The 21,824-nt window shown below is 45.3% G+C and overlaps 4 protein-coding genes across 7 annotated transcripts; 2 read left to right on the top strand and 2 right to left on the bottom strand.

Moving 5' to 3' along the window:
- Positions 1 to 1,564: 1,564 nt before the first annotated feature.
- Positions 1,565 to 5,034, top strand: LOC146237263 (uncharacterized). The gene is made up of 2 exons (XM_084685223.1): positions 1,565 to 2,043; positions 3,273 to 5,034. Exons 1-2 carry the CDS (start codon positions 1,851 to 1,853, stop codon positions 4,154 to 4,156), a joined length of 1,077 nt encoding a protein of 358 aa, XP_084541349.1. The 5' UTR covers positions 1,565 to 1,850; the 3' UTR covers positions 4,157 to 5,034.
- Positions 5,035 to 5,423: 389 nt separating this feature from the next.
- On the bottom strand, positions 5,424 to 8,737 carry LOC146237262 (uncharacterized). 2 transcript variants are annotated; one of them, XM_084685208.1, is made up of 3 exons: positions 8,469 to 8,737; positions 7,704 to 8,037; positions 5,424 to 6,978 (listed from the first exon to the last, which is right to left on the bottom strand). In XM_084685208.1, the coding sequence occupies exons 2-3, from the start codon at positions 7,894 to 7,896 to the stop codon at positions 5,855 to 5,857; spliced, it is 1,317 nt and encodes a 438-aa protein (XP_084541334.1). In that variant the 5' UTR covers positions 7,897 to 8,037; positions 8,469 to 8,737; the 3' UTR covers positions 5,424 to 5,854. The 2 variants fall into 2 exon arrangements, with proteins under 2 accessions (XP_084541334.1, XP_084541335.1); XM_084685209.1 differs by having other exon boundaries at positions 7,704 to 8,034.
- A 1,083-nt stretch (positions 8,738 to 9,820) lies between these two features.
- On the bottom strand, positions 9,821 to 15,481 carry LOC146237261 (bifunctional apoptosis regulator-like). 2 transcript variants are annotated; one of them, XM_084685206.1, is made up of 10 exons: positions 15,308 to 15,481; positions 14,668 to 14,756; positions 14,242 to 14,538; positions 13,776 to 13,874; positions 13,548 to 13,650; positions 12,988 to 13,157; positions 12,705 to 12,849; positions 12,238 to 12,414; positions 11,854 to 12,050; positions 9,821 to 11,780 (listed from the first exon to the last, which is right to left on the bottom strand). In XM_084685206.1, the coding sequence occupies exons 3-10, from the start codon at positions 14,529 to 14,531 to the stop codon at positions 11,588 to 11,590; spliced, it is 1,374 nt and encodes a 457-aa protein (XP_084541332.1). In that variant the 5' UTR covers positions 14,532 to 14,538; positions 14,668 to 14,756; positions 15,308 to 15,481; the 3' UTR covers positions 9,821 to 11,587. The 2 variants fall into 2 exon arrangements, with proteins under 2 accessions (XP_084541332.1, XP_084541331.1); XM_084685205.1 differs by lacking the exon at positions 14,668 to 14,756 and having other exon boundaries at positions 15,308 to 15,480.
- A 367-nt stretch (positions 15,482 to 15,848) lies between these two features.
- On the top strand, positions 15,849 to 21,507 carry LOC146237260 (uncharacterized). Of its 2 annotated transcripts, XM_084685148.1 has the most exons (5): positions 15,849 to 16,038; positions 17,006 to 17,758; positions 17,997 to 18,694; positions 18,850 to 20,320; positions 20,424 to 21,507. In XM_084685148.1, the coding sequence occupies exons 2-5, from the start codon at positions 17,122 to 17,124 to the stop codon at positions 21,044 to 21,046; spliced, it is 3,429 nt and encodes a 1,142-aa protein (XP_084541274.1). In that variant the 5' UTR covers positions 15,849 to 16,038; positions 17,006 to 17,121; the 3' UTR covers positions 21,047 to 21,507. The 2 variants fall into 2 exon arrangements, with proteins under 2 accessions (XP_084541274.1, XP_084541273.1); XM_084685147.1 differs by having other exon boundaries at positions 15,849 to 17,758.
- Positions 21,508 to 21,824: the final 317 nt, after the last annotated feature.

Here is a 21,824-nt window from a genome sequence, read left to right as displayed (position 1 = left end):
GGCCTGAGGATGACTGATGTGTAGATGACACTGAACATGGGAGACTTTACTGTACTTGTACTCTGTTCTGCTGTTTTAGGCTTCTCTGTTCTCCTATCCCCTATTCTTACACTGTGTAGAAAAAACGATTTGAATGGTGGAAAATAATAATTTTTTAAAGGTTGAAAAAACGTTTTCAACAAATAATTTCTTAAAAAATCTATGAATAAAAAGTTTTGGAAAAAAAGGTTTTGAAGGGTTTTGATTTTTTTTTTTCAAAAAAATATTTTGGAAGGTTGAATGACAGATCTCCCTACAGACCTGGGGAAGCGGATGTGTAGATGACACTAAACAATAGAAAGAGTTTGTAGTGAATAAAGTCTGTATTACAGTAGTCTGTATTTTGAACATTAAAACGTTTTACTGGAACTTTCTTACTAGCCAAGTTATATCTTACTTCATTCATGCTAATTATTTATTGTAGTCCCTGTAGATGAAAAGCATACCCATCTAGAACAGGTATTTAATCAGACTGATCACCTCTGAGAATAGAGAAGGGAACGGACATGGTGTGAATCATGTTTTAGAACTGCTTCATGATATAATATTGGATTCATCAAATATTGAGTTGTTCCATTAGTATTTTTGTCTGATATACAGTACATTTCAATACAACTGACAGATTACTAATTGGTCAACATTTGACCATAAATGCTGTAGTTGCCTGTTGCTTTGATAACTTACATTTACATTTATTCATTTAGCAGACGCTTTAATCCAAAGCGACTTCCAAGAGAGAGTTTTACAAAAGTGCATAGGTCACTGATCATAACAACGAGATAGTCCCAAACATTCTGGGTAGCCAAAACATGAAGCATACATTGTGAACAACCAAAATAAGTGCCAAAGGGATGAACCCTAAGAGAATTTCATTAAACAAGTTACAATTAAACCACATGAACCTCAAAAAAGTGCAAGAGTGTACCTGTAGAAAAGCAAGCAACAATAATATATTTCACAGCGAGTACAATAATTTTAAATCAGTTACAACTAACCAACAAGAGCAACTAGTCTTTCAATAAGAGTTACTGTGATCCTGGAGGAAACTAGCATCAGGTCCAGCAAATCATTCCTAAGTACCATTGTACTCTCGGAACAAGTGTGTTTTAAGCCTTTTCTTGAAGGTGGGGAGACAGTCAGTGTCTCTGATGGAGGTGGGAAGTTGATTCCACCACTGGGGGGCCAGACAGGAGAAGAGCTTGTGTTGGGACCGGGCGCTCTTGAGTGGTGGGACCACCAGACGGTTGTCAGAAGAAGACCATAGGTGGCGGGTGGGGGTGTAAGGCTGTAGAAGAGACTTGATGTAGTCGGGTGCAGTCCCATTGACCGCTCAGAAGGTCAGTACCAGGGTCTTGAATCTGATACGGGAATCTTAAAAGCGATAGCCTATACATTTTTTTTGAGGATCTGGTAACTTTAATAGAACATAAGTTGGATAACTACAGCTTTTACTTGGAAATATGTGGTGGCCCCTACAACGATATACCCGGACAGATATTGGTGTAACACTGTACCGTCTGAAAACACAACTCGGGCTCAGGAAGAACGACAGATAATCTTTATGGAGGTTGTCTGATTTCTACACTCCACCGTTTGATATCTATGGACATTAGCTGATAGTTGTTGACAATGCGTTGGTTTAAAGGACCCAGCTATGCGCTTTCCGAGACAAGCCTGCCCGGAAGTAAACAGAAACTCGATGTTGTTGACATCCGACAATAGTTGTGCGTCGCTACTTTTAAACACCATTGAAGGACCCAGGTTCTAATTGCTAACCTCTTTGTGCAGAGTATCCCTTTTACTCCACCAAAATGTCAAAACAAAATATGTTTAGAGAATTTATCCGTGAGAGATTAACAACAGCAGCTTTGGAGATTTTCGCGGCCGTTGAAAAAGCGTTTGCTGAGTTCCAAGAAGAAATCTATAATTCCAAGGAGGAGAGCGCGCGGCTCAAACGATTGTTGGACATTGTTAATCCACCGGAGATCAAGATACAACGAACAAGTGGGTGGACAGTTAGAACGCAACATATTTTGGCCAAGGCTTGGTCCAACCAGACGCTAAATAACTGACTTATAGAGTCTGTTGGTTTCAATGTAGCCCTTGAGCCAAACGTTTGCCCATCCCTGTTATAGACTTCGTGGAACGCCGCCACGAGGTTGCAAACTATTGAATCCAAGAACAGGAAGTGGGGTGTGGAGTGGTACCCCGTGTAAATATTACTGTCAATTTACAGGGACCGACATTGTTTAATATCAAGATCAGAGTCCTGAAATCACTATCTACTAAGATACATTATTTAATTGCTAATAGGTCTTGTTACGGCGTGTCAAACTGGGTAGTGGAGAATGATACATGGTTAAATACCGGACCAAGTTATTTGTAGTTTAATATAAGTAATGATGCAATCTCAAGAATACACAATGAAAACAACACACCATGATGTCCTTAGTCTAGCGCAGTGAATCAGTCGATGATGCAAATGCAGCTTCACAGAAACAGTCACAGAATAGATCAAACGAAGGATGGCAGGGTTAACCTCTGGCCTGTTTGAAGGCAGAGGGGAAAGTGCTGGAAGTAAGAGAAGAGTCAGAAAGGTCATATGGAGGATGAGAGGGTAGGAAAGGTGGGTTTAGGGAACCAACTGCTAATGTCGGCAACTTTTTCCTTAAAGAAGGAGGAGAAGTTGTGAAGCAGAGAAGAGTTACAGTCCCAGCATCACCTTAACTTTCAAGTTGACACTTTATTGCCATGTGCTGAATACCTCCTTTGTGCTCACACCAGTCCCGAACATCACACACTTGCCTCCCAAGTCAGTTTGCCTGACCTTGGTATTCTTGCCCACACACCAAAGTTACATTTGAGCACAATCTTACTACACAGAAGCATCCTGTTGCATAATCCCATCTGTTGTTTATTAAATCAATTGATAACAATTGGATATATGTTTTAGTATAAAGCATTACAAATTGTATATACTTGATAGTGATTGGTCTAGCAGCATTGATTAGCAGTATAGTTATCATTCCTTCACAAATCCCTCCTTTGACACCATTGCTGTTTGATATCTTGCCCTAAACAACATGTGAAGCAGAGTCTCAGCCGACCACGTCAGAAAAACAACCAGCCTTTTTGACACCATCCAGTGTTTTCCTCACACCTGATCACATGGTTTCTATCTGCCAGACATGTTAGGCTGCATTGAACTGTTGTCTTGCCTCTTCTTCCCCCAGAAGTGCAGCAGCTCTCTCTCCCGGAGCCCCCACAGATTAAAGAGGAACAGGAGCTGTGGACCAGTCAAGAGGAAGAGCAGCTCCAAGGACTGCAGTCTGAAACTACAGACTCCATATTCACTTCTCTCAGTGTGGAACATTATTCTGATCAGGAGGGTTCCTTTGAATGTTCAAATGTTGACCAGACTGTTAAAGTGGAGGACAGAGAAGGAGACTCTCTACCCACCAACACAACTGAGGAGCAAATCAAAGCAGAGCCTGATGTACAAGACTCTGCAGCACCAGAACCAGGCAGTGACTCTCAGCCCGTCTCTGTTGTAGCTCCAGACTGTCCTGCAGCTCAGAGTCTGGAGGAGGAGGAGGAACATGGAGGAGTGATGCTTTTACAGAGCAGAATACAAAACAATGAGGCTCTTCCAAGGGGCAATAGACCACAGGGAAGTCACACAGGAAAAACAATACATCAGTGTCAACAATGTAACAAAACTTTTACATCTGAATCTCATTTGATTTCGCACATGAGAACACACACAGGAGAGAAACCTTTTCAGTGTCAACAATGTAAAAAAAGATTTTCTCTCAAAGGTAATCTTTTTAAACACATGACAAGACACACAGGAGAGAAACCTTTTCAGTGTCAACAATGTAACAAATGCTTTTCTCTCAAAGGTAACCTTCTTCAACACATAAGAACACACACAGGAGAGAGACCTTTTCAGTGTCAACAATGTAACAAACGATTTCCTCACAAAAATACTCTTGTTAGTCACATGAAAAGACACACAGACGAGAATCCTTTTCAGTGTCAACAATGTAACAAAATATTTGCTCTCAAAGGTAATCTTGTTCGTCACATGAAAAAACACACAGGAGAGAAAAAATAGTGTGAATGATATAATGTTTTACGCCAGAAGACCAGTTTGGTTTATCTAATGAGAAATGATGTGTTGAATAGATTTTCTGTCAAGTGGGTATTTACATGCTTCGCTTCCTCCCTTGTTGTATGTGCTGGTGCCAAGCAAGGAGCACCTTACATCTTGGATACCGCTACTTTCCTCTTTGGATTTGATACCGAATCTACCAGCATTGTCAGCAGACTACTTTTCTAGAAATGGTTATACATTGGGCATCATGATTCACCGGACAGTTGAAGACTGTCTGGCAGACTGTAATATACAAGGGGGGGGGGGGGTACTTTCCTCAGGCCTCCAGGGTAATCTGTTCCTCCTATGATCTCAGTGTAAAAGACTTCTGATCTCCATTCTGATCTCCATTCTGATCTCCATTCTGATCTCCATTCTGATCTCCATTCTGATCTCCATTCTGTTCTCCTCTCCTTTTCTTGTGTTTCTTTGTGTGTGAAAAAAAGTTTTGAAAGGTGGAAAATAAAAACAATTCTAAAGGTTTTGAAAGGTTGAAAATGTTTTCGAAAATAATTTATACAAAAAATCAACGAATAAAAGGTTTTGGGGGGAAAAGTTTGTAAAGGTTAGAAAAATATTTTCTAAAAAATGTTTTGAAAGGTTGAATCAGAAAGAAAGGACTTGATAACGTACAGCTTCTTTACTGAAGCATGTAAAAAAATGGTTGCACGCATACATGACGGTTGTTTGTAGAGTTTATTTACATTATTTTAAAGCAGATTTAACCATTTTGTAATGAACGCTATTATGCTTATATGCTTGAATAAATCATGTCTGATAACCACAATATTGTTATGGTCGTTATATTGTTAGAACTTTGTCAGTAACACTCATCATTATAATAGTAACATAGGTATAGGCTTAATTTAGCTTGCTTTGCCGAGCTAGAACAATGACGGACTGGTTGTCGCAAAGTAGCTAGTTGCAAGCATGCACGAGTTTCGGAGCTAGGAACAAGCTTCTGCGCAAGACCGGATGAGTCGTTCTTGCGCGGTCTTGAATACAAGTCTATGTTGATTACCCATGAGTCCTTGAGGATGTTACCGTTGATTACCCATGAGCCTTTGATGATGTTACAGTTGATTACCCATGAGCCTTTGAGGATGTTACAGTTGATTACTCATGAGCCTTTGAGGATGTTACAGTTGTCCTCCTGTGCAGGGTACCCTCACAGAAAACAAGGTCAAAATAAAGAATCTAGTGGACGTATCAATGAAAAAAGTCAGAGAAAGATTGACCAGATTTATTAGTCGCCAGCCGGGAATCATTAAACCATCAACATCTAGCACTTGGTGGTCGAATGAATGCAGTGTGTAGGTTACAGAGTGGTGTCTATAGACTGGGGTACACATACACAGATAGTATCCATAGTACATTTACTTACTGGGCACAGCATGTGTTCAGCATATTATTATACTTGAATGGTCTTACCTGACAATACAAAAGTTTATAGTGAATTAATTTTCAGTACTAGTACAAGTACCGGATGATAAGCAGTATCAGTAACATAGTAAAACTGGAATGATCCCCATCCCTAGTGGCGCCCTGCCAAGGGGAGACACACCCAATAATACAAGATATCCCAAACAAGACTGAACATATTGAAACAAATGAGACTTGTGACTGAAAGGTTAGTTACATTCCTGACACTGCTAAGGTTTACCTCCTGTGGGTCATCATATGTGTAACAAGACTAGACTTTCGGCTAAATTTGTTTTGACATTCCTGACACTGATATGGTTTCTCTCCTGTGTGTGTCTTCATATGACGAACCAAAGTACATTTCACGCTAAATCTTTTATTACATACCTGACACTGATAAGGTTTCTCTCCTGTGTGTGTCCTCATGTGCATAATCAAATGACTCTTGAAGTTAAATATTTTGAAACATTCCTGACAGTGTAATGGTTTCTCTCCTGTGTGTATCCTCATATGGTCAACCAGACAAAAATTACTAGCAAACTGTTTGCTACATTGTTGACATTGATTGGGTTTCTTTCCTGTGTGCATCCTCATATGACGAACCAAAGTACATTTCATGCTAAATCTTTTGTTACATTCCTGACACTGAAATGGTTTCTCTCCAGTGTGTGTCCTCATGTGCACAACCAATCGACTCTTCAAACTAAATCTTTTGCGACATTCCTGACACTGATATAATTTCTCTCCAGTGTGTGTCCTCATGTGGTCAATCAGACATAACTTATTAGCAAACTGTTTGCTGCTATGTTGATATTGATAGGGTATATCTCCTGTGTGCATCCTCATATGACGAACCAAACTGGATTTCAGACTAAAAGTTTTGTTACATTGTTGACACTGATGTATTGTTTTTCCTGTGTGACTTCCCTGTGGTCTATTGTCCCTTGGAGGAGCCTCATTGTTTTGTGTTCTGTTCTGTAAAAGCAGCACTCCTCCATGTTCCTCCTCCTCCAGACTCTGAGCTGCAGGACAGTCTGGAGCTACAACAGAGAGGGGCTGAGAGTCACTGCCTGGTTCTGGTGCTGCAGAGTTTTGTAAATGAGGCTCTGCTTTGATTTGCTCCTCAGTTGTGTTGGTGGGTAGAGAGTCTCCTTCTCTGTCCTCCACTGTAACAGTTTGGTCAAGATGTGAACATTCAGAGAAGTTCTCCTGATCAGAGTCATGTTTCACACAGATAGAAGTAAAGATGGAGTCTGTAGTTTCAGACTGGAGTCCTTGGAGCTGCTCTTCCTCCTGACTGGTCCACAGCTCCTGTTCCTCTTTAATCTGTGGGGTCTCTGGGAGAGAGAGCTGCTGCTCATCTAGGGACAGAAGAAAACGTAAGTTTACCTACTTGTCATCCTTCTGTAACCTAACATCCCTGACAGCTAAAAACATACCAATTGAAATCAAACTGTCTGTATACATTAAGGTGCTCTTAGCAGGGTATAGGTGTAAGGTGGACCTCGCATTACACATGGAGGGAATCTGCCTCAAGAATACTATGATTGGATCTTAGTACAACGGCACTTAGGAATGCTTGGCTGGACTTGTTGCTAGTTTCCACTAGGTTCACAATGACTCTTATTGAGAGACTTGTTGTTCTTGTTGGTTAGTTATAACAGATTTAAACTTGTACTCGCTGTAAAATATTTTACTTTTGATTGTTCTTCTACAAGTACACTCTTGCACTTTTTGAGTTTCATGTTGTTTAATTGTAACTTGTTTAACTGTATGCTCTTATGGTTCTTCCCTTTGGCACTTATTTAGTTTTTCACAATGTATGCTTCATGTTTTGCCTGCTCGCAATGTTTGGGGCTACCTCGTTGTTATGATCAGTGACCTATGCTCTTTTGTAGAGCTCTCTCTTGGAAGTCGCTTTGGATAAAAGCATCTGCTAAATGCATAAATGTAAATCTAAACATCCCTGTCTAGAAAAAAGTTGGTCCAGCAGTATGAACCAACCTTTCTAATTTAGCTACTCCCCTCTTACATGACAACGATTCTACATACAGAAGAAGATAACATGAATGTATGAATAACAAACCTGTTCTGTGTAACGTGATATTAGGTTGAGTGACAACATCCAACAGCCGTTGTAGCCGCGCATTCTCCTCTTTGGAACGAGAGATTTCGTCTTGGCACTCAGCAAACATCACTTCAACAACCTCAAAAATCTCTAACGCCGCCATTGTTAGTCTCTCACGTAAAAAATTTCTGATCATGTTTAATTTAGACATGTTGATGCTAAAACCATAAAACTCCTTGGGAAATCTAGAGAATCTGTAGTTTCAGACTTCAGTCCTTGAAGCAGTTCTTCCTCCTGACTGGTCCACAGGTCCTGTTCCTCTTTAATCTGTGGGGGCTTCGAGAGAGAGCTGCTGCATTTATGGGGGAAGAAGAGGCAAGACAACAGTAAGATGCCTTTAATGTCTCATGACAGCTGAAATGTAGGTCTACGTAAATAGAGGTACTGACTACATTGACTACACTCAAATTAAAGTAAAGAAGTGTGGGCTTTAACTTAGTACTCTGACAAGTAAAAAGTAGCCATTACTACTGTGTATGTCACGCGGGTAACTAGACCTTACATCATATTAATGTCATTTTTTTGGCGACAATTTCAAACATCTCTCTCATATGGCCATATTTTTTAGTGTTTGTAGGCTACATTCGCACATCCGTTTTATATTTGCTCATGTTTTTGTGAGTTAGCAAAAATAAATCGTATTTTTCGATTTACAGATTATACATTTACACACGGATTGTTGCACATAAATAATATTGAGACAAATCTATCTCGATGTCAAACCTGTTCGGTGTGGCTTGATCTCGAGTTAAGTAGCTACGGTATAACAACCGTAGTAGCCGTGCCCTCTCCTCAGTGGAAACAGATTTCTTCTTTAGAGCTTACTCAACAACCTTTTATTCAACTTTACCCATTATCTCCAGCGCTATATTGCTAGTTTCTCACGGATACATTTGGGCATTTCGAACTTTGTTCAACGGACATGACCCTTAAGCCTCCTAACTAGCTAACGCTACTGTACTAGCAACTCAACTAGCTAGTCCCAGCTAGTTTTTCCGTTTCCGGTACGTAGCCCAGTTAATGCCGGATGTAAACAACATCAAGATTTACCAGTGAATACAGTTCCCCCCGTATTTACATTTGATATCCTCTTGTATTGGACCCAATATTATATATTTAAAGAAGTACAATGATGCATTTTGGCATTATTTATAGCAAAGGGGTAAATCACTCACACCCATCAATCTGATTTGTCTGCTATCGGACAGTTTAAATTGTTTTCCACCACACTGGCTGCTGAGGCACTGGTACACTTTTGTGTACAAGGTATTGTTATTATAGGACAACTCTGATGTATTTTCCTAATTTACCTGAGGCCTGTTCCATAAAGCTATTTAAACCGAATAAGCCAGGTTTATGTAGGCTACGTTTGTTTGACTCATTTCCAATTGGTTCGGTTCCGTAAAAGCCAGTTCAACGTCGTTCAAGCTCAGTTACTACGGCAACTTAAGCTGCAAAACTAACCGTAGGCCAAGCCTGTTTTGTTGCTGACCTGACGGGGGAGCAACAATTTACCACGCTTCGTTCCCATCGCTTCTTCTGTTCGGGAGTGAGGCTGGCCGCCTACACTATTAAACCAGGGGCGAATCTAGGTTCCCACTTTTGGGGGGCTAAGCCCCTATAGATAAATCGTATTATTTTTACTGTGACCCAGCAAAACTAGGGTGGTCTGGGGGCGTGTTTCCCCAGAATAAATATTTGAAAATATCCTTTTAAAGTGTCCTCTAGTGGGTTTTAGGAAGATAAATTATCAAATTTAAATTATGAAAGAAAATGTTTTGTTTGGGGGGGGGGGGGCTAATGAAAACCTTTTTGGGGGCTCCTGCTAGATATGCCCATGTATTAAACCCAAAAGTCAACAAAAGACAGTAGGCGGCAGGCCTATAAAATAAAACAAACTTATGTCCATACCCTCATCCCAGCTTCACAAAATGAGGAAAATAGAGGCATATATATTCCCTAATGTTTTGAGTAACTTGGGTCATTCACCAAGCTGTGTATAGATTTGGATCAGACACAAGAGCCATTGTTGTGCTTGTCACATAGGTAACAACAAACAATCAATAACTGAGGGATTATAAATCTTAAATAAAAACTTTATTGGCATATTTTCATCTTGGAGAACAGAATACCAGCGCAGAAAGTTCTAGAATTCCTTTCAAGTGCAACATTTAATCATAATGTAAAAAATAAAGATTTAATTTAATCAAATATTAATCATATTAACACACAACTACAACCCAAACATTTGACCAGTATATTGCACACTGACAGAAGTTTTTTCTTTAACGATTAAAAACAGAGGTTGGCCATTAGGTACAAACAAGCACACTAGCCCTATACCATGTTGTACAGAGAAGCAGTCCTAACCCAGGTGAGCAGATTCACTTGGGCCAAGTGCACCAGCATCCCTTCCATGGTAAACAAATGGACAAGCAAGACTTATTTTACCTTATTTAACTGACAACTTAAAGATCCAGATATTCCTTTCAGAGCATTCTTCTTTACCTGGCCTTTTATTTAAGAGAAAAACACCCTTTAAGATGCACTAAGAGAAGCTCATGAAACGGTTAAAACAAAAGACAGAAATATGAGGACCAGAAGGACAGAAGAAGACAGATATGAGGATGAGAAAAAGAAGACGTGGTTTGAGCCAATAGAAAGACTTTGCTTGGCACAACAGGACGTCAACCGGAAGTGAAACAGACCTGAAACAGCTCCTGGTTGGTTGCAGAAAATAAATCTGTTCTTAACCCCGCCTCTAGCGACACACCCTGCCCCGTCGCCTCCTTATTCACACATTCACCTCATCCACAAAAGATTGGGAGAGAGTGTGAGTGAGGTAGAGAGAGATAGAGTACATGTGAAAGAGAGTGTGAGACAGAGGTAGAAAGAGATTAGCTCTACAGATGATCCTCGCTCCTCACAGCCTGTTTGAAGACAACAGAGGTCTCAATCTGACCTCGCAGACGTACTTCTCTCCAGAGAGTCTGGACAGTTCTGACATCAGACCCTGTAGAGCGCCCCATAGAGTGTCCAGCTGTTGTTGCTGTCGACTCCGTCATCGTCATGCCGACTGGAGCTTCAGTCCCAGCCTGGGCCAGGCTGTACTATATGGTCTGTGTGTGTGTGTGTGTCTCAGACAACATGTGTGTGTGTGTGTGTCTCAGACAACATGTGTGTATGTGTGTCTCAGACAACATGTGTGTGTGTGTGTGTGTCAGATGGTGGGTGGGTGTGTGTGTGTCTCAGACAACATGTGTGTGTGTGTGTGTCTCAGACAACATGTGTGTGTGTGTGTGTCTCAGACAACATGTGTGTGTGTGTGTGTGTCTCAGACAACATGTGTGTGTGTGTGTGTGTCTCAGACAACATGTGTGTGTGTGTGTGTGTCTCAGACAACATGTGTGTGTGTGTGTGTGTCTCAGACAACATGTGTGTGTGTGTATGTGTCTCAGACAACATGTGTGTGTGTGTGTGTGTGTCTCAGACAACATGTGTGTGTGTGTGTGTCTCAGACAACATGTGTGTGTGTATGTGTCTCAGACAACATGTGTGTGTGTGTGTGTCTCAGACAACATGTGTGTGTGTGTGTGTCTCAGACAACATGTGTGTGTGTGTGTGTCTCAGACAACATGTGTGTGTGTGTGTCAGATGGTGGGTGGGTGTGTGTGTGTCTCAGACAACATGTTTGTGTGCGTGTGTGTCAGATGGTGTGTGTGTGTGTGTCAAATGGTGTGTGTTTTTGTGTGGGTGTGTGTGTGTCAGATGGTGTGTGTTTTTGTGTGGGTGTGTGTGTGTGTGTGTCAGATGGTGTGTGTTTTTGTGTGGGTGTGTGTGTGTCAGATGGCGTGTGTGTCCGGGTGCAGTAGCTGCTGAGCCACCAGGTCTATGTTGATGATGACGTTGAAGTAGAGGCCCCAGTAGAACATGCAGTTGCAGATGAAGCGCGGCGTGGCGGGCCACAGCAGGGCAAAGGCCAGACCCTGGGACAGCGTCCTCCACAGGTGAGCCCACATGCGCCTGGGAAGGCCCCTGGAGGAACACAGCACCGCTCAGACACTGGGGGTCTCTGTGTGCCTACATGTGCGTGTGTGTGTGTGTGTACCTGATCAGTGCGCGGGTCCACAGACGGTACAGGGAGCATCCCTCCAGGACAGACAGCAGCATGGCATTCACAATGATGAAGCGGGACGTCCAGTAGTGCACTGACAGCCAATCCCACGCAAACTCAGCAATCAGCTGGTACGGAAGCAGGAAGTACTTCACCAGAAACTCCGCCCACTGGCTCCAGCTAGGTTGTGCCTTTGAAGCAGGAAAGGTGTGAGATCACATTGGAATCCACGTCACATTTACATTAACTAATTTAGCAGTCGCTTGAAAGAGAGACAAGCCCAGAGTGCACATAGAAAGCACAGGAGCAGACTGAGGATCAGAAGTGTAGAGTTCTAACAGTAATTCAGTGGTTATAGTGTAAAGAGCTGACTGGCACCTGTTTGTTGAGGCTGTCGTCCATTGGCTGGCTGTTGTGTGAGAGGGTGGGGCAGCAGGTGTGCAGGAAGGGCAGGAAGGACTCCAGGTAGTCAAACATGTAGAGGTAGAGGAGGGTGAGGCGGGGAGAGCTCTTCAGAGCGTACAGCAGGAACAAAGATTTACCTGCATTCACCGCCTGCACACACACAGTGCGCACACACAAACACACACGCACACACATAGTTATAATTCTGTGTGTACCTCTGTACCTCTGACCTTGTGAGCTGGTGGATGAAAAGAGGGAAAGTTGGGGGGGGGAAAAGAGGGAAAGTTTGGAATGGAGCGACGAGGCGAACCGAGGAGGTCAGAGATACCTGAGAGATCAGAGATAACTCCAGGAGAAGCCCCTCCCCCTCACCTTGTAAGCCCCTCCCCCTCACCTTGTAAGCCCCTCCCCCCTCACCTTATAAGCCCCTCCCCCCTCACCTTGTACTCCCAGAGGTTCTGTGGAGGTTTTCCCCCCAGGGCCCTGACCCTCTCCAGCTCCGCCAGTATGGCCCCCCTGTGGGCCTGGTTCTCTATGCTGTAGGGGGGCAGGGCTAGCTCCTCGTCACCCAGCATCAGCAACAACCTGCACACAGACATCACTACATGACCACATCATCACCACAACACCACCACAACAACCTGCAAACAGACACTGCTACATGACCACAACATCACCACAACAACACCACATGATTTGATGTGTGTGTGTGTGTGTGTGTACCTTCCGTTGACGTCAGCCTCCAGGAAGCGGTGTGTGTAGAGCAGGGCCCAGGGCCCCAGGTGCTGCATCCACTCCTGCACCTCCTCTGGGCTCCACCTGGAGATGGCCTTAGCAACCAGCTCCTCCCCCTCCCCCTCCCCACTGCTCCAGTGGAAGCCCAGCAACACCACCTGGACACACACACACACGCACACAAACACAGACATGAACACTAAGGTTGGGATTAATTTGTGGAGTGAGTTATCAATACATTAACTATTATAAAATAATTTGATTTTTTGGGGTAAAATCTATTTAACTGTTATTTCGGTTACTAAAATAAAGTAATTTGAACCCCCCCACACACAGGGTGTAACACAGATCCAGACCTTGGTTGACACAGTGACACACACACACACACAGACGTTGCTCCCCTCTGCCACATGGACAATACAAACAGAACCGTGGACTCACACACACCCTCCAGGTACACACACACACACTCCCTCCAGGTACACACACTTACACACAGGCTCCAGACACACACACACACACACACACACACACACACACACACTTACAGCCACACATGAGAGTGCAGTGAGGACTCCAGAGAAGAACCCCCCAGCTCCTCTGGGCTGGCTGCTCCTGGGGACGCTTCTGGAGGCCTGCTCCTCTCCATACCTGCACAAGTACACATATACACACACCATATAAATATACACCTGCACATATACACCACCTATACGCATACACCTACTCCTCTCCATACCTGCATACCCTACGCGTGTGTGTGTGTGTGTGTTTACCTATGGAAGGCCAGGAGGCTCTGGGAGATCTTGGGGTTGTTCTGTATCTCTGCTCGTCTCCTCTCCACCACCTCTGAGAACAGCTTGTCAGCCGCGTCCCTGACAGACGACAAGAAGGTGAGGAGGGGAAGTAGGGGTGGTGTGTTTAGTGTGTATGTAGGGTGTGTATAGTAGTATGTTGTGTGTATGTAGGGTGTGTAGTATGTGTAGGAGTGGTATGTGTAGTGTGTACTGGTATTATGCAGTATTTACATTTAATTCATTTGGCAGACGCTGTCATCCAAAGCGAAGCACAACTTCAGATCAACGATCAGAAGAGCAAAGCTCTGACAGTGTTTCAGCGGTCAGTCAAGGAACGGGTCTGTATTAATGAGCATCAGCCGCCAAGTAACCACGCCCCCAGCTAGCTGAAGAGGAGTCCTCCTGAGCAAGCACAACCCATCCCAGCAGCAGGAAGTTGACCTACCTCAACAGGATGTTGATTTTGGGGAAGCCCTCCCACTTCTCTCTGCACTCAGGGCACTCTGTCTTGTGGGAGGAGTCCCACCACAGCGCCAGGCAGTGGCGGCAGAAGCTGTGCCCACACGTCAGTGTGGTGGGGTTCACCAGGATGTCATAGCAACAGTGGCACGACAACTCGCGCTCTGAGAGGGCCAGGTGGGGGGAGGCAAGGGGGAGGGAAGCCACGGGGTCGGTAAAGACCCCTGTACCCTCTGCACCGCTTACATCCTCTCTCATCTGGGATGAGTCCATCATCTGAGGCCTGGAGGGGGAGGAAGAGGGAGAGAAAGGGGGGAAAGAGAGAGAGAGTAAGAGACTGAGAGATAGATCGAGCCTGTATTGCATAAACGCTCTGACATCATACGACATTCAGTTCAGTCCATAGCACAACCTGTACGTTCACTGCAGGGCACGCACGGGTGTACACTGGGCCGGGCGCTATCTCTGACCTATGGACTCCGTATCCAATCTGAATGCCAACTACAACAAAATGTCGACAACCTATGAAAATTGTATTTAAGTTGACACAAAGGATAATAACGAGCTTTAACGAGTCTCATCTTTACCGTCGTTTCAATTACAACAGCTAGCTAGCCACTTAAATAATTGTTGGCTAACTGGCTCCTTCTGGGCAGCTAGTAGCTAGATAGCTAACATCTTTACCGTTGTTTCAATTACAACAGCTAGCTAGCCACTTAAAGAATTGTTGGCTAACTGGCTCATTCTGGTGAGCTAGTAGCTAGATAGCTAACCAGGAAGTACGTCCACAATTTGTACAGGCGAACGTCCAAAATAATGACACATGACACTGCCTCTTGACCTACACTTCAACAACTCAAGGAATATCCAGAAATGTTTTAATTGTCAATAATCGCTTCGTATGTGTACATAGCAGTTAGTTATATGACTGACTATAACATTGTTGTGTTGATAAACTGCAGCTAGCTAGCTGAAGTCGTGACATTATGTCTGGCTTTAGCAGGGGGTGCCCCTACAACTTTGCTAGCTCTAGCTAATTCAGTTAATCTTACCTGACGAAGAAAGGTTGTCAAAATATCTGGACGAACATATCACAGCGTCAGGAGAGATAAATGTCTCGCTACTTATTCCAAGTTCAGTTGTGGTTGATAACTGGGAAGATCATCATTCTTGTCCTGCATCAACTTTCGCAGAACTTGCTGGTTAGCTAGCAGCTAGCTCCCAAACCCAGTTTAACAAAACTCCCACGCCACCCGCTATGCTGTCCCGCTCCTCATTGGCTACACTCAACATGTAAAGTAATATGATTGGTGAGATCAACTCATCGACATGATTGAAAATATAATTTCGTACACACTCAAGATTAAAGATGAGGTCAGAAAGCTCCGGTTTTTGACTTTTGGCTTTCCAATTTTACGTTTTGTAAACACATTTTGTGTCACTTTGTAACCTAGGTGAACGGGGTTTGACTGTTTACAATCAGCAAGCAGCTAGTGAACACAAACTCCGCCTCGTCGGGCTGCCCTAGTTTATACATCGCAGTGATAAATTGTTCTGTCGTCAGCATCTGCACATTCAGACAGAAGTAATGAATTACTTTTCCGTTAGCAGTAGGTGCATACGTGCCCTGGCCTATGTTATGACCGTGTACTGTCATTTTTATAAAAAAATATATTAATAGCACGTATATTTATGGGTTCCAAGTATGACAATAGACGTTAATCATTCTTGATCAAATAGTTCTCATCTTACGGTCTGCCATCAACCAGTTTTGTCTACCCAGGTTAGTGAGAATAATAGAAACAGTATGATTTTGCTTAGCCAGCGAGGTTTGACACAATTTCATTTTATTGGTGTTATTAGACTAAACTGACATATTTGTCAGTTTATGTTCTGCGGATTTGTACTCAAGATTGAACCAGCACCTATGTCACTGGTCAGTTAGACCAACAACGTTGTTGGCAAGGGTTGTAAACTTGCTAACGCTAGCACTAGTAGGTTGCAAACTAGCTGATGTCAGACAATTTTGGATGCAGTTAAACATTTGCATGGAGTAGCTTGCTGGTTTTGCATCCACGTCTCCCTGGTTTTACGTCAGTCGCAGTCGCTATATGGAATATTGTAGGAACAGGAGACGGTCACACTATTGGCTGACAGTCCGTGGGGATTATCATACGGTCTGTGGGTCTGTTCATGTTTATGTCTTCTAATTCTGTTTATGTTGTGTTCGTGTTTTGATCATTGTTGTGTTAAATGCCAAATTAGTTTAAGGCATTTAATATGTTGGGGACTGTTAAGTGATGTCACCGTGACCTAGTTGGGGATCTAATTGGATAGACATATATTGAAAAAGTCTAAATTCCGGGGTCATGTGGTTTATGAGAAAAAGATTTGCGTTGCGAAAAACATTTTGGATTCTGGTGTACTTCTTCATTGTAGCTTGTCTTAATAAATATGAATGTGTTGGTTGTTCTGTATATTCAGAGTATGTTCTAGTGTCCTTGTCCGGCATTTTATCCAAATGTGTGGGTCGGTCAGCTAACACAGTTAACCAAGTCCATGCGAGTACTTTACTACCATCATAGTTACCTAGTTACATATTTAGACAATATACAAAACTGGTAGCTACAACCTCTGTATCTTTCTTAAGAGTATGCTGGCATTCGATTAATCTGACTTTCACGTCACATATATACATGTGCGTGTAGCGCTTTACCGCATCTGTTATGCTGTTCTCTGTTGGAATGCAGGAGTACACAGTGGTCTCTGCCCTGAGCCAAACTGGCCTGTAACCACAGCAACCAGAGCTGGGGGTAAATGCCATGCTTTGGAAAACAACAACAAACTGGGGGACATTCTAAGAATCATGGACTCTGAGGAGGAGAGGGAAGAGGGCACCTTTAGAGCTGCCAGGGTGGAAGGAGACCAGAGGAGAGACTCAGGAGAGACATCCTGCCACTGCCCCCCACAGGAAGTGGGAACCATCACAGGAAGTGGGAAGCGGGTCTCCCAGACAGGAAGTGTGGTTGTTACGTGTCGCAGTCGCTGCCAAATTAGGGTGAAACTCCAAAGACTTTGTGTGCAAGACGAAGATATTAAAGATGATCCAACCGAGTCTTTGAACACAGAACACAACGACGAGAACACTAACCGTGCCGTTTTTAAGTGCGATGATGAATTAGAGGTGCTGACTGTTCAAGTACAGGGGGCGGTGCAGGAGAAGAGAGATTCAGAGGACAAACTGCAGCATTACGCCAAGTGTGGGAAGACCTTCACAAAGTTGGAGGCTTGGGAGGATCACCAGCAGACTCACACAGGGACCAAGTGTTACGGCTGCCCCTACTGCGACAAGGAGTTCTGTAACTCGTCAGGCATGAGGAGGGATGAACAAGTGCACCCTGAAGAGGGAGCCCTTTCTATGAAAGCTCAGAGACATTCACAAGTTCCTCCTGGAGAGAACAGTGAGCTGCACGGCCGTGAAGAAGAAGAGGAGTCACGTTTTGGTAAGTACTCTCAGGTCATGGAGGTTTGTTTTAAACAAGAGAATTTATTTTTTGGTGTTGTTTTGCACCATGCCTGGTAAAATACCCCTATTTCTTGACTCTATTCGAGCTACGCACTTCGGATCCTGTGCGTTATTTGAATGTGGCTTTGGTTTAAAGCGTCTGTTCAATGAATTGTGATGTGATGGTCAATGTGACGTGTCGCTGTGCCCTTAAGTGTTTCCTGTTTCTCACGTAGACAACGTCTCCCACATCCTCTCTGAGGTGGAGGGCTGTGCCAGGAAGCCACACCCCTGTGCCAGGAAGCCACACCCCTGTGCCAGGAAGCCACACCCCTGTCCCGAGTGTCGAAAGGAGTTTGTGAATCAGAACAAGCTGAAGCGACACCAGATGACGCACTCTGGAGAGAAGCCTCACCGCTGCTCCGTGTGCGGTAAGCGTTTCCTGCAGAAAGGGCAACTTAAGGTTCACGAGAGGATCCACACCGGAGAGAAACCTTACTCCTGTTCCATCTGCGCTGCCAAGTTTGCTCAGGTGGGGGACGTAAGGAGACACGAGATGAGGCACCTAGGTGAGAGACCGTTCGGCTGCTCCGAGTGTGGCAAACGCTTCATAGAAGCGCGGCTCCTGAAGGCTCACGAGCGCACGCACACTGGGGAGAGACCGTTCGGCTGCACCGTTTGTGGAAGGAGGTTCTCCACCTCGTCCTGCCTCAGGGATCACAAGGTCACCCACACGGGAGAGAACCCGTACTCCTGCTCTGTGTGCGGGAAGGGCTTCGCCACGTCCTCTGGCCACAGGGACCACGAGAGATCGCATGCCGGGGAGAGACCGTACCACTGCGCGGAGTGCGGGAAGAGCTTCTGTCGCCCGGGGCAACTGGTGAAACACCTGAGGAGACACACAGGTGGAGGTGATGCCCAGTACCCCAGGAAGGTGAGCTGGACTAGATTTATGTTGTCTTGTCATTAACGCTATGTTGCAGTTCTTTTATCTTAAAACAATTTCAAATATGTAATATTTATTGTATCTTATGTCATTCAGTGCTGTGACATTGATCTTAGTTAGTCTACCTTCTTCTTCCATCACAGGGTCCTGGAGCTCCCAGACTGGAAAGGAAGACAGAGGAAGACAAACATAAAGATGATGAGGATGAAGGAAATCTGTTCAGCTCAGATTTGGATCTGGTGGAGCTCTTGCATCCCCACAATGACCTCAACACAACACTGGAGATGGAACATGAAGAATTAGTTAAGGAAAAAGAAGAGGGGAAGGAGGATGGAGGGGAAACAAATGGCGTTGGGGGATTCATCAATTCTGATGGAGAGGAGTTGGACATTTACTCTGAGAACCAGCAGGAGAACCAGCAGGAGAACCGGACAGTGAAGAAGTTTCACAGCTGCCTTGAGTGTGGGAGGGAGTGTCCATCCTTCTTCAGACTCCAGATGCACATGAAGACCCACACAGGAGAGAAACCATACCCCTGCCCTGCATGTGGGAAGCACTTCCGCCAGAAGGAGCACCTGAAAGCACACGAGAAGGTTCACACAGGGGAGAAACCCTACTCCTGTTCAGACTGCGGTGTGAGGTTCAGTCACCAGGGGGCGCTGAGGAGGCACGTGCGCTCACATACAGGAGAGAAACCCCACCCTTGCGCTGCGTGTGGCAAGAGGTTCACCAGGATAAGCAGTCTCCGAGAGCATCAGAACACACACACAGGAGAGAGGCCGCACTGCTGCAGCGTGTGTGGGAAGACCTTCTTCAGGCTGTCAGCCCTGCAGAAGCACCAGGTGACTCACACGGTGGAGAAACGCCACGTCTGCGACATGTGCGGCAAAGGCTTCTCCGAGGCTTCCACCCTGCGACGCCACGAGAGGGCTCACACCAGAGAGAAGCCCTACCAGTGTGAGGACTGTGGGAGGAGCTTCTCCCAGCTGGGGAGCATGAAGAGACACCAGCAGATCCACTCCAGGGACACGCCTGCGTCTGGGCTGGGGCCTGCCATGGTTGATCAACTTGATCCACTTTCTCCAGGAGGTCACGACACTATCAGTTACCATGGTGACCTGAGGAAACAGCCACAGTGTCCTGAAGAGCCTGAGCATGATAAAGAGGAGCCTGAGCATGATGATGAAGAGGAAGAACATGACGAGGCTGAAGAATGCTGTAGTTTGTTCAAATCTGGATCATCGTCGGGTGTTTCCAGGTGTGTTCACACCTGCCCCTTATGTAGACTCCAGTTCCCCCAGTCCTCCAAACTACACAGCCACCTGCAGACTCACCCTACTCTCGCCCAATCAGGAAGTGAGCCGCCATGGAAGGGGAGCCATCACCGAGCGGCAGACAGACAAAACCATGATGCAGAGACTCAACATGTGAGGACCGCTCATCAGCATGGACACCAGGGGTCAGAAGAGGGCATCGAGACCATCATTCATGCCGGGACTCCAGGGAACGAGGATGAGAAGGAGGAAGAGGAGGGCAGAGAGGAAGGGGAAAATCAATTTGGCAGTTTAATCAACTCTGACGGCGAGAAAGTGGAATGGGACTCTGTTGATCTCAGTGAGTCGGGGAAAGTCAATCCCGAGTAACGCCCGCATTCAAACACAAACCATCGTGTCCACAGCCACTCTGCCTCTAACCAGTGTTGTGTTTTCCACCGCAGGTCAGAGTGTGAGTTCCTCCACCACGGGCCGGGAGAACCAGCCTCTCTCCCCCCCGATGCAGCATCTCAGAAGCAGCCTCCTGCAGCGGCCCAGCGGCTCCCGCTGCCCTGTGTGTGGGCGGGACTGCAGGAAGCCCTCCACCTTGCAGATCCACCTCAGGATCCACTCAGGGGAGAAGCCCTACCAGTGCACCCTGTGCGGCCAGCAGTTCACCCAGAACCGCCACCTCCAGGACCACACGAGGGTCCACACGGGGGAGAAGCCATACCGGTGCTCGAACTGCGGCAAGAGCTTCGGCCACTCGGGGGCCTTGAAGAGGCACCGGCTGTTACACACGGGGGAGAAGCTGTACGGCTGCTTGTTGTGTGAGAAGCGCTACAGCCGTCTGGAGCATCTGAGGGACCACGAGAGGACCCACTCGGGGAACCGCTACACCTGCCCGGACTGTGGGAAGGTGTTCTTTAAGCCGTCTGACCTCGGCTCTCACCGGAGAACCCACTCAGACGAGAACCCTTTCCGTTGCGACGAGTGCGGCAAGGATTTGAGCACGCCGCAGAGCTACCGCAGACACAAGGAGATGCACCAGAGGCAATCTGCCGCCGGGCAAGGGCTGCACGCATAGCTGTCTGCCTTCACCGCATAGCTGTCTGCCCTCACCGCATAGCTGTCTGACCTCACCGCATAGCTGTCTGCCCTCACTGCATAGCTGTCTGCCCTCACCGCATAGCTGTCTGCCCTCACCGCATAGCTGTCTGCCCTCACCGCATAGCTGTCTGCCCTCACCGCATAGCTGTCTGACCTCACCGCATAGCTCTCTCACCTCACCGCATAGCTGTCTGCCCTCACCGCATAGCTGTCTGCCCTCACCGCATAGCTGTCTGACCTCACCGCATAGCTGTCTGCCCTCACCGCATAGCTGTCTGCCCTCACCGCATAGCTGTCTGCCCTCACCGCATAGTTGTCTGCCCTCACCGCATAGCTGTCTGTTCTCACCATGGTGTGAATTGACATGTTTGTCTATTTGTGGTCAGCCTGATGTGAAAATTATTATTACAAATAAAATAATATATGGTTCATCCACCATGTGTCCTCCTTATAGTTTGGGTTTATTTTGTTATTTTAATGCATCACAAAAGGGTTTGTCACCCTACAGATTTAGAGTTGATGGATAAAGAAATGGGCTCCTGCGATTGGATGTTGAAATAATAACATGGGCTGGTGAGACTGGATGTTGGAGTAACATGGGAATTAACATGAAGACCATACAATTTTACCTTAATTGTGAGATGATTGAGGTTGATTTGTGAAATTACAGTGGTATTCACTTAAATAAAGGGCAATACATATATACTGAATAAAAAATTAATGAATGAATGTCAGACATAAGTCACCCCCCCCCC

Source organism: Hypomesus nipponensis, chromosome 21 (genome assembly GCF_054491055.1).
Source record: "Hypomesus nipponensis isolate SF chromosome 21, ASM5449105v1, whole genome shotgun sequence".
NCBI lineage: Eukaryota > Metazoa > Chordata > Actinopteri > Osmeriformes > Osmeridae > Hypomesus > Hypomesus nipponensis.
This window is presented reverse-complemented; position numbering and strand designations above follow the sequence as displayed.

Excerpts from the sequence above, each read along its gene's own strand:
- LOC146237261 (XM_084685206.1), bottom strand. The coding sequence starts at position 14,531 with ATGATGGACTCATCCCAGATGAGAGAGGATGTAAGCGGTGCAGAGGGT. Across the intron at positions 13,875-14,241 it reads AAAATCAACATCCTGTTGAG|GGACGCGGCTGACAAGCTGT; the intron begins GTAGGTCAACTT and ends GTCGTCTGTCAG. Across the intron at positions 11,781-11,853 it reads TGGACCCGCGCACTGATCAG|GGGCCTTCCCAGGCGCATGT; the intron begins GTACACACACAC and ends GTGTTCCTCCAG.
- LOC146237260 (XM_084685148.1), top strand. The coding sequence starts at position 17,122 with ATGGACTCTGAGGAGGAGAGGGAAGAGGGCACCTTTAGAGCTGCCAGG. Across the intron at positions 17,759-17,996 it reads AGAAGAGGAGTCACGTTTTG|ACAACGTCTCCCACATCCTC; the intron begins GTAAGTACTCTC and ends TTTCTCACGTAG. Across the intron at positions 18,695-18,849 it reads ATGCCCAGTACCCCAGGAAG|GGTCCTGGAGCTCCCAGACT; the intron begins GTGAGCTGGACT and ends CTTCCATCACAG.
- LOC146237262 (XM_084685208.1), bottom strand. The coding sequence starts at position 7,896 with ATGTCTAAATTAAACATGATCAGAAATTTTTTACGTGAGAGACTAACA. Across the intron at positions 6,979-7,703 it reads TATCACGTTACACAGAACAG|ATGAGCAGCAGCTCTCTCTC; the intron begins GTTTGTTATTCA and ends TTCTGTCCCTAG.
- LOC146237263 (XM_084685223.1), top strand. The coding sequence starts at position 1,851 with ATGTCAAAACAAAATATGTTTAGAGAATTTATCCGTGAGAGATTAACA. Across the intron at positions 2,044-3,272 it reads GATCAAGATACAACGAACAA|AAGTGCAGCAGCTCTCTCTC; the intron begins GTGGGTGGACAG and ends TTCTTCCCCCAG.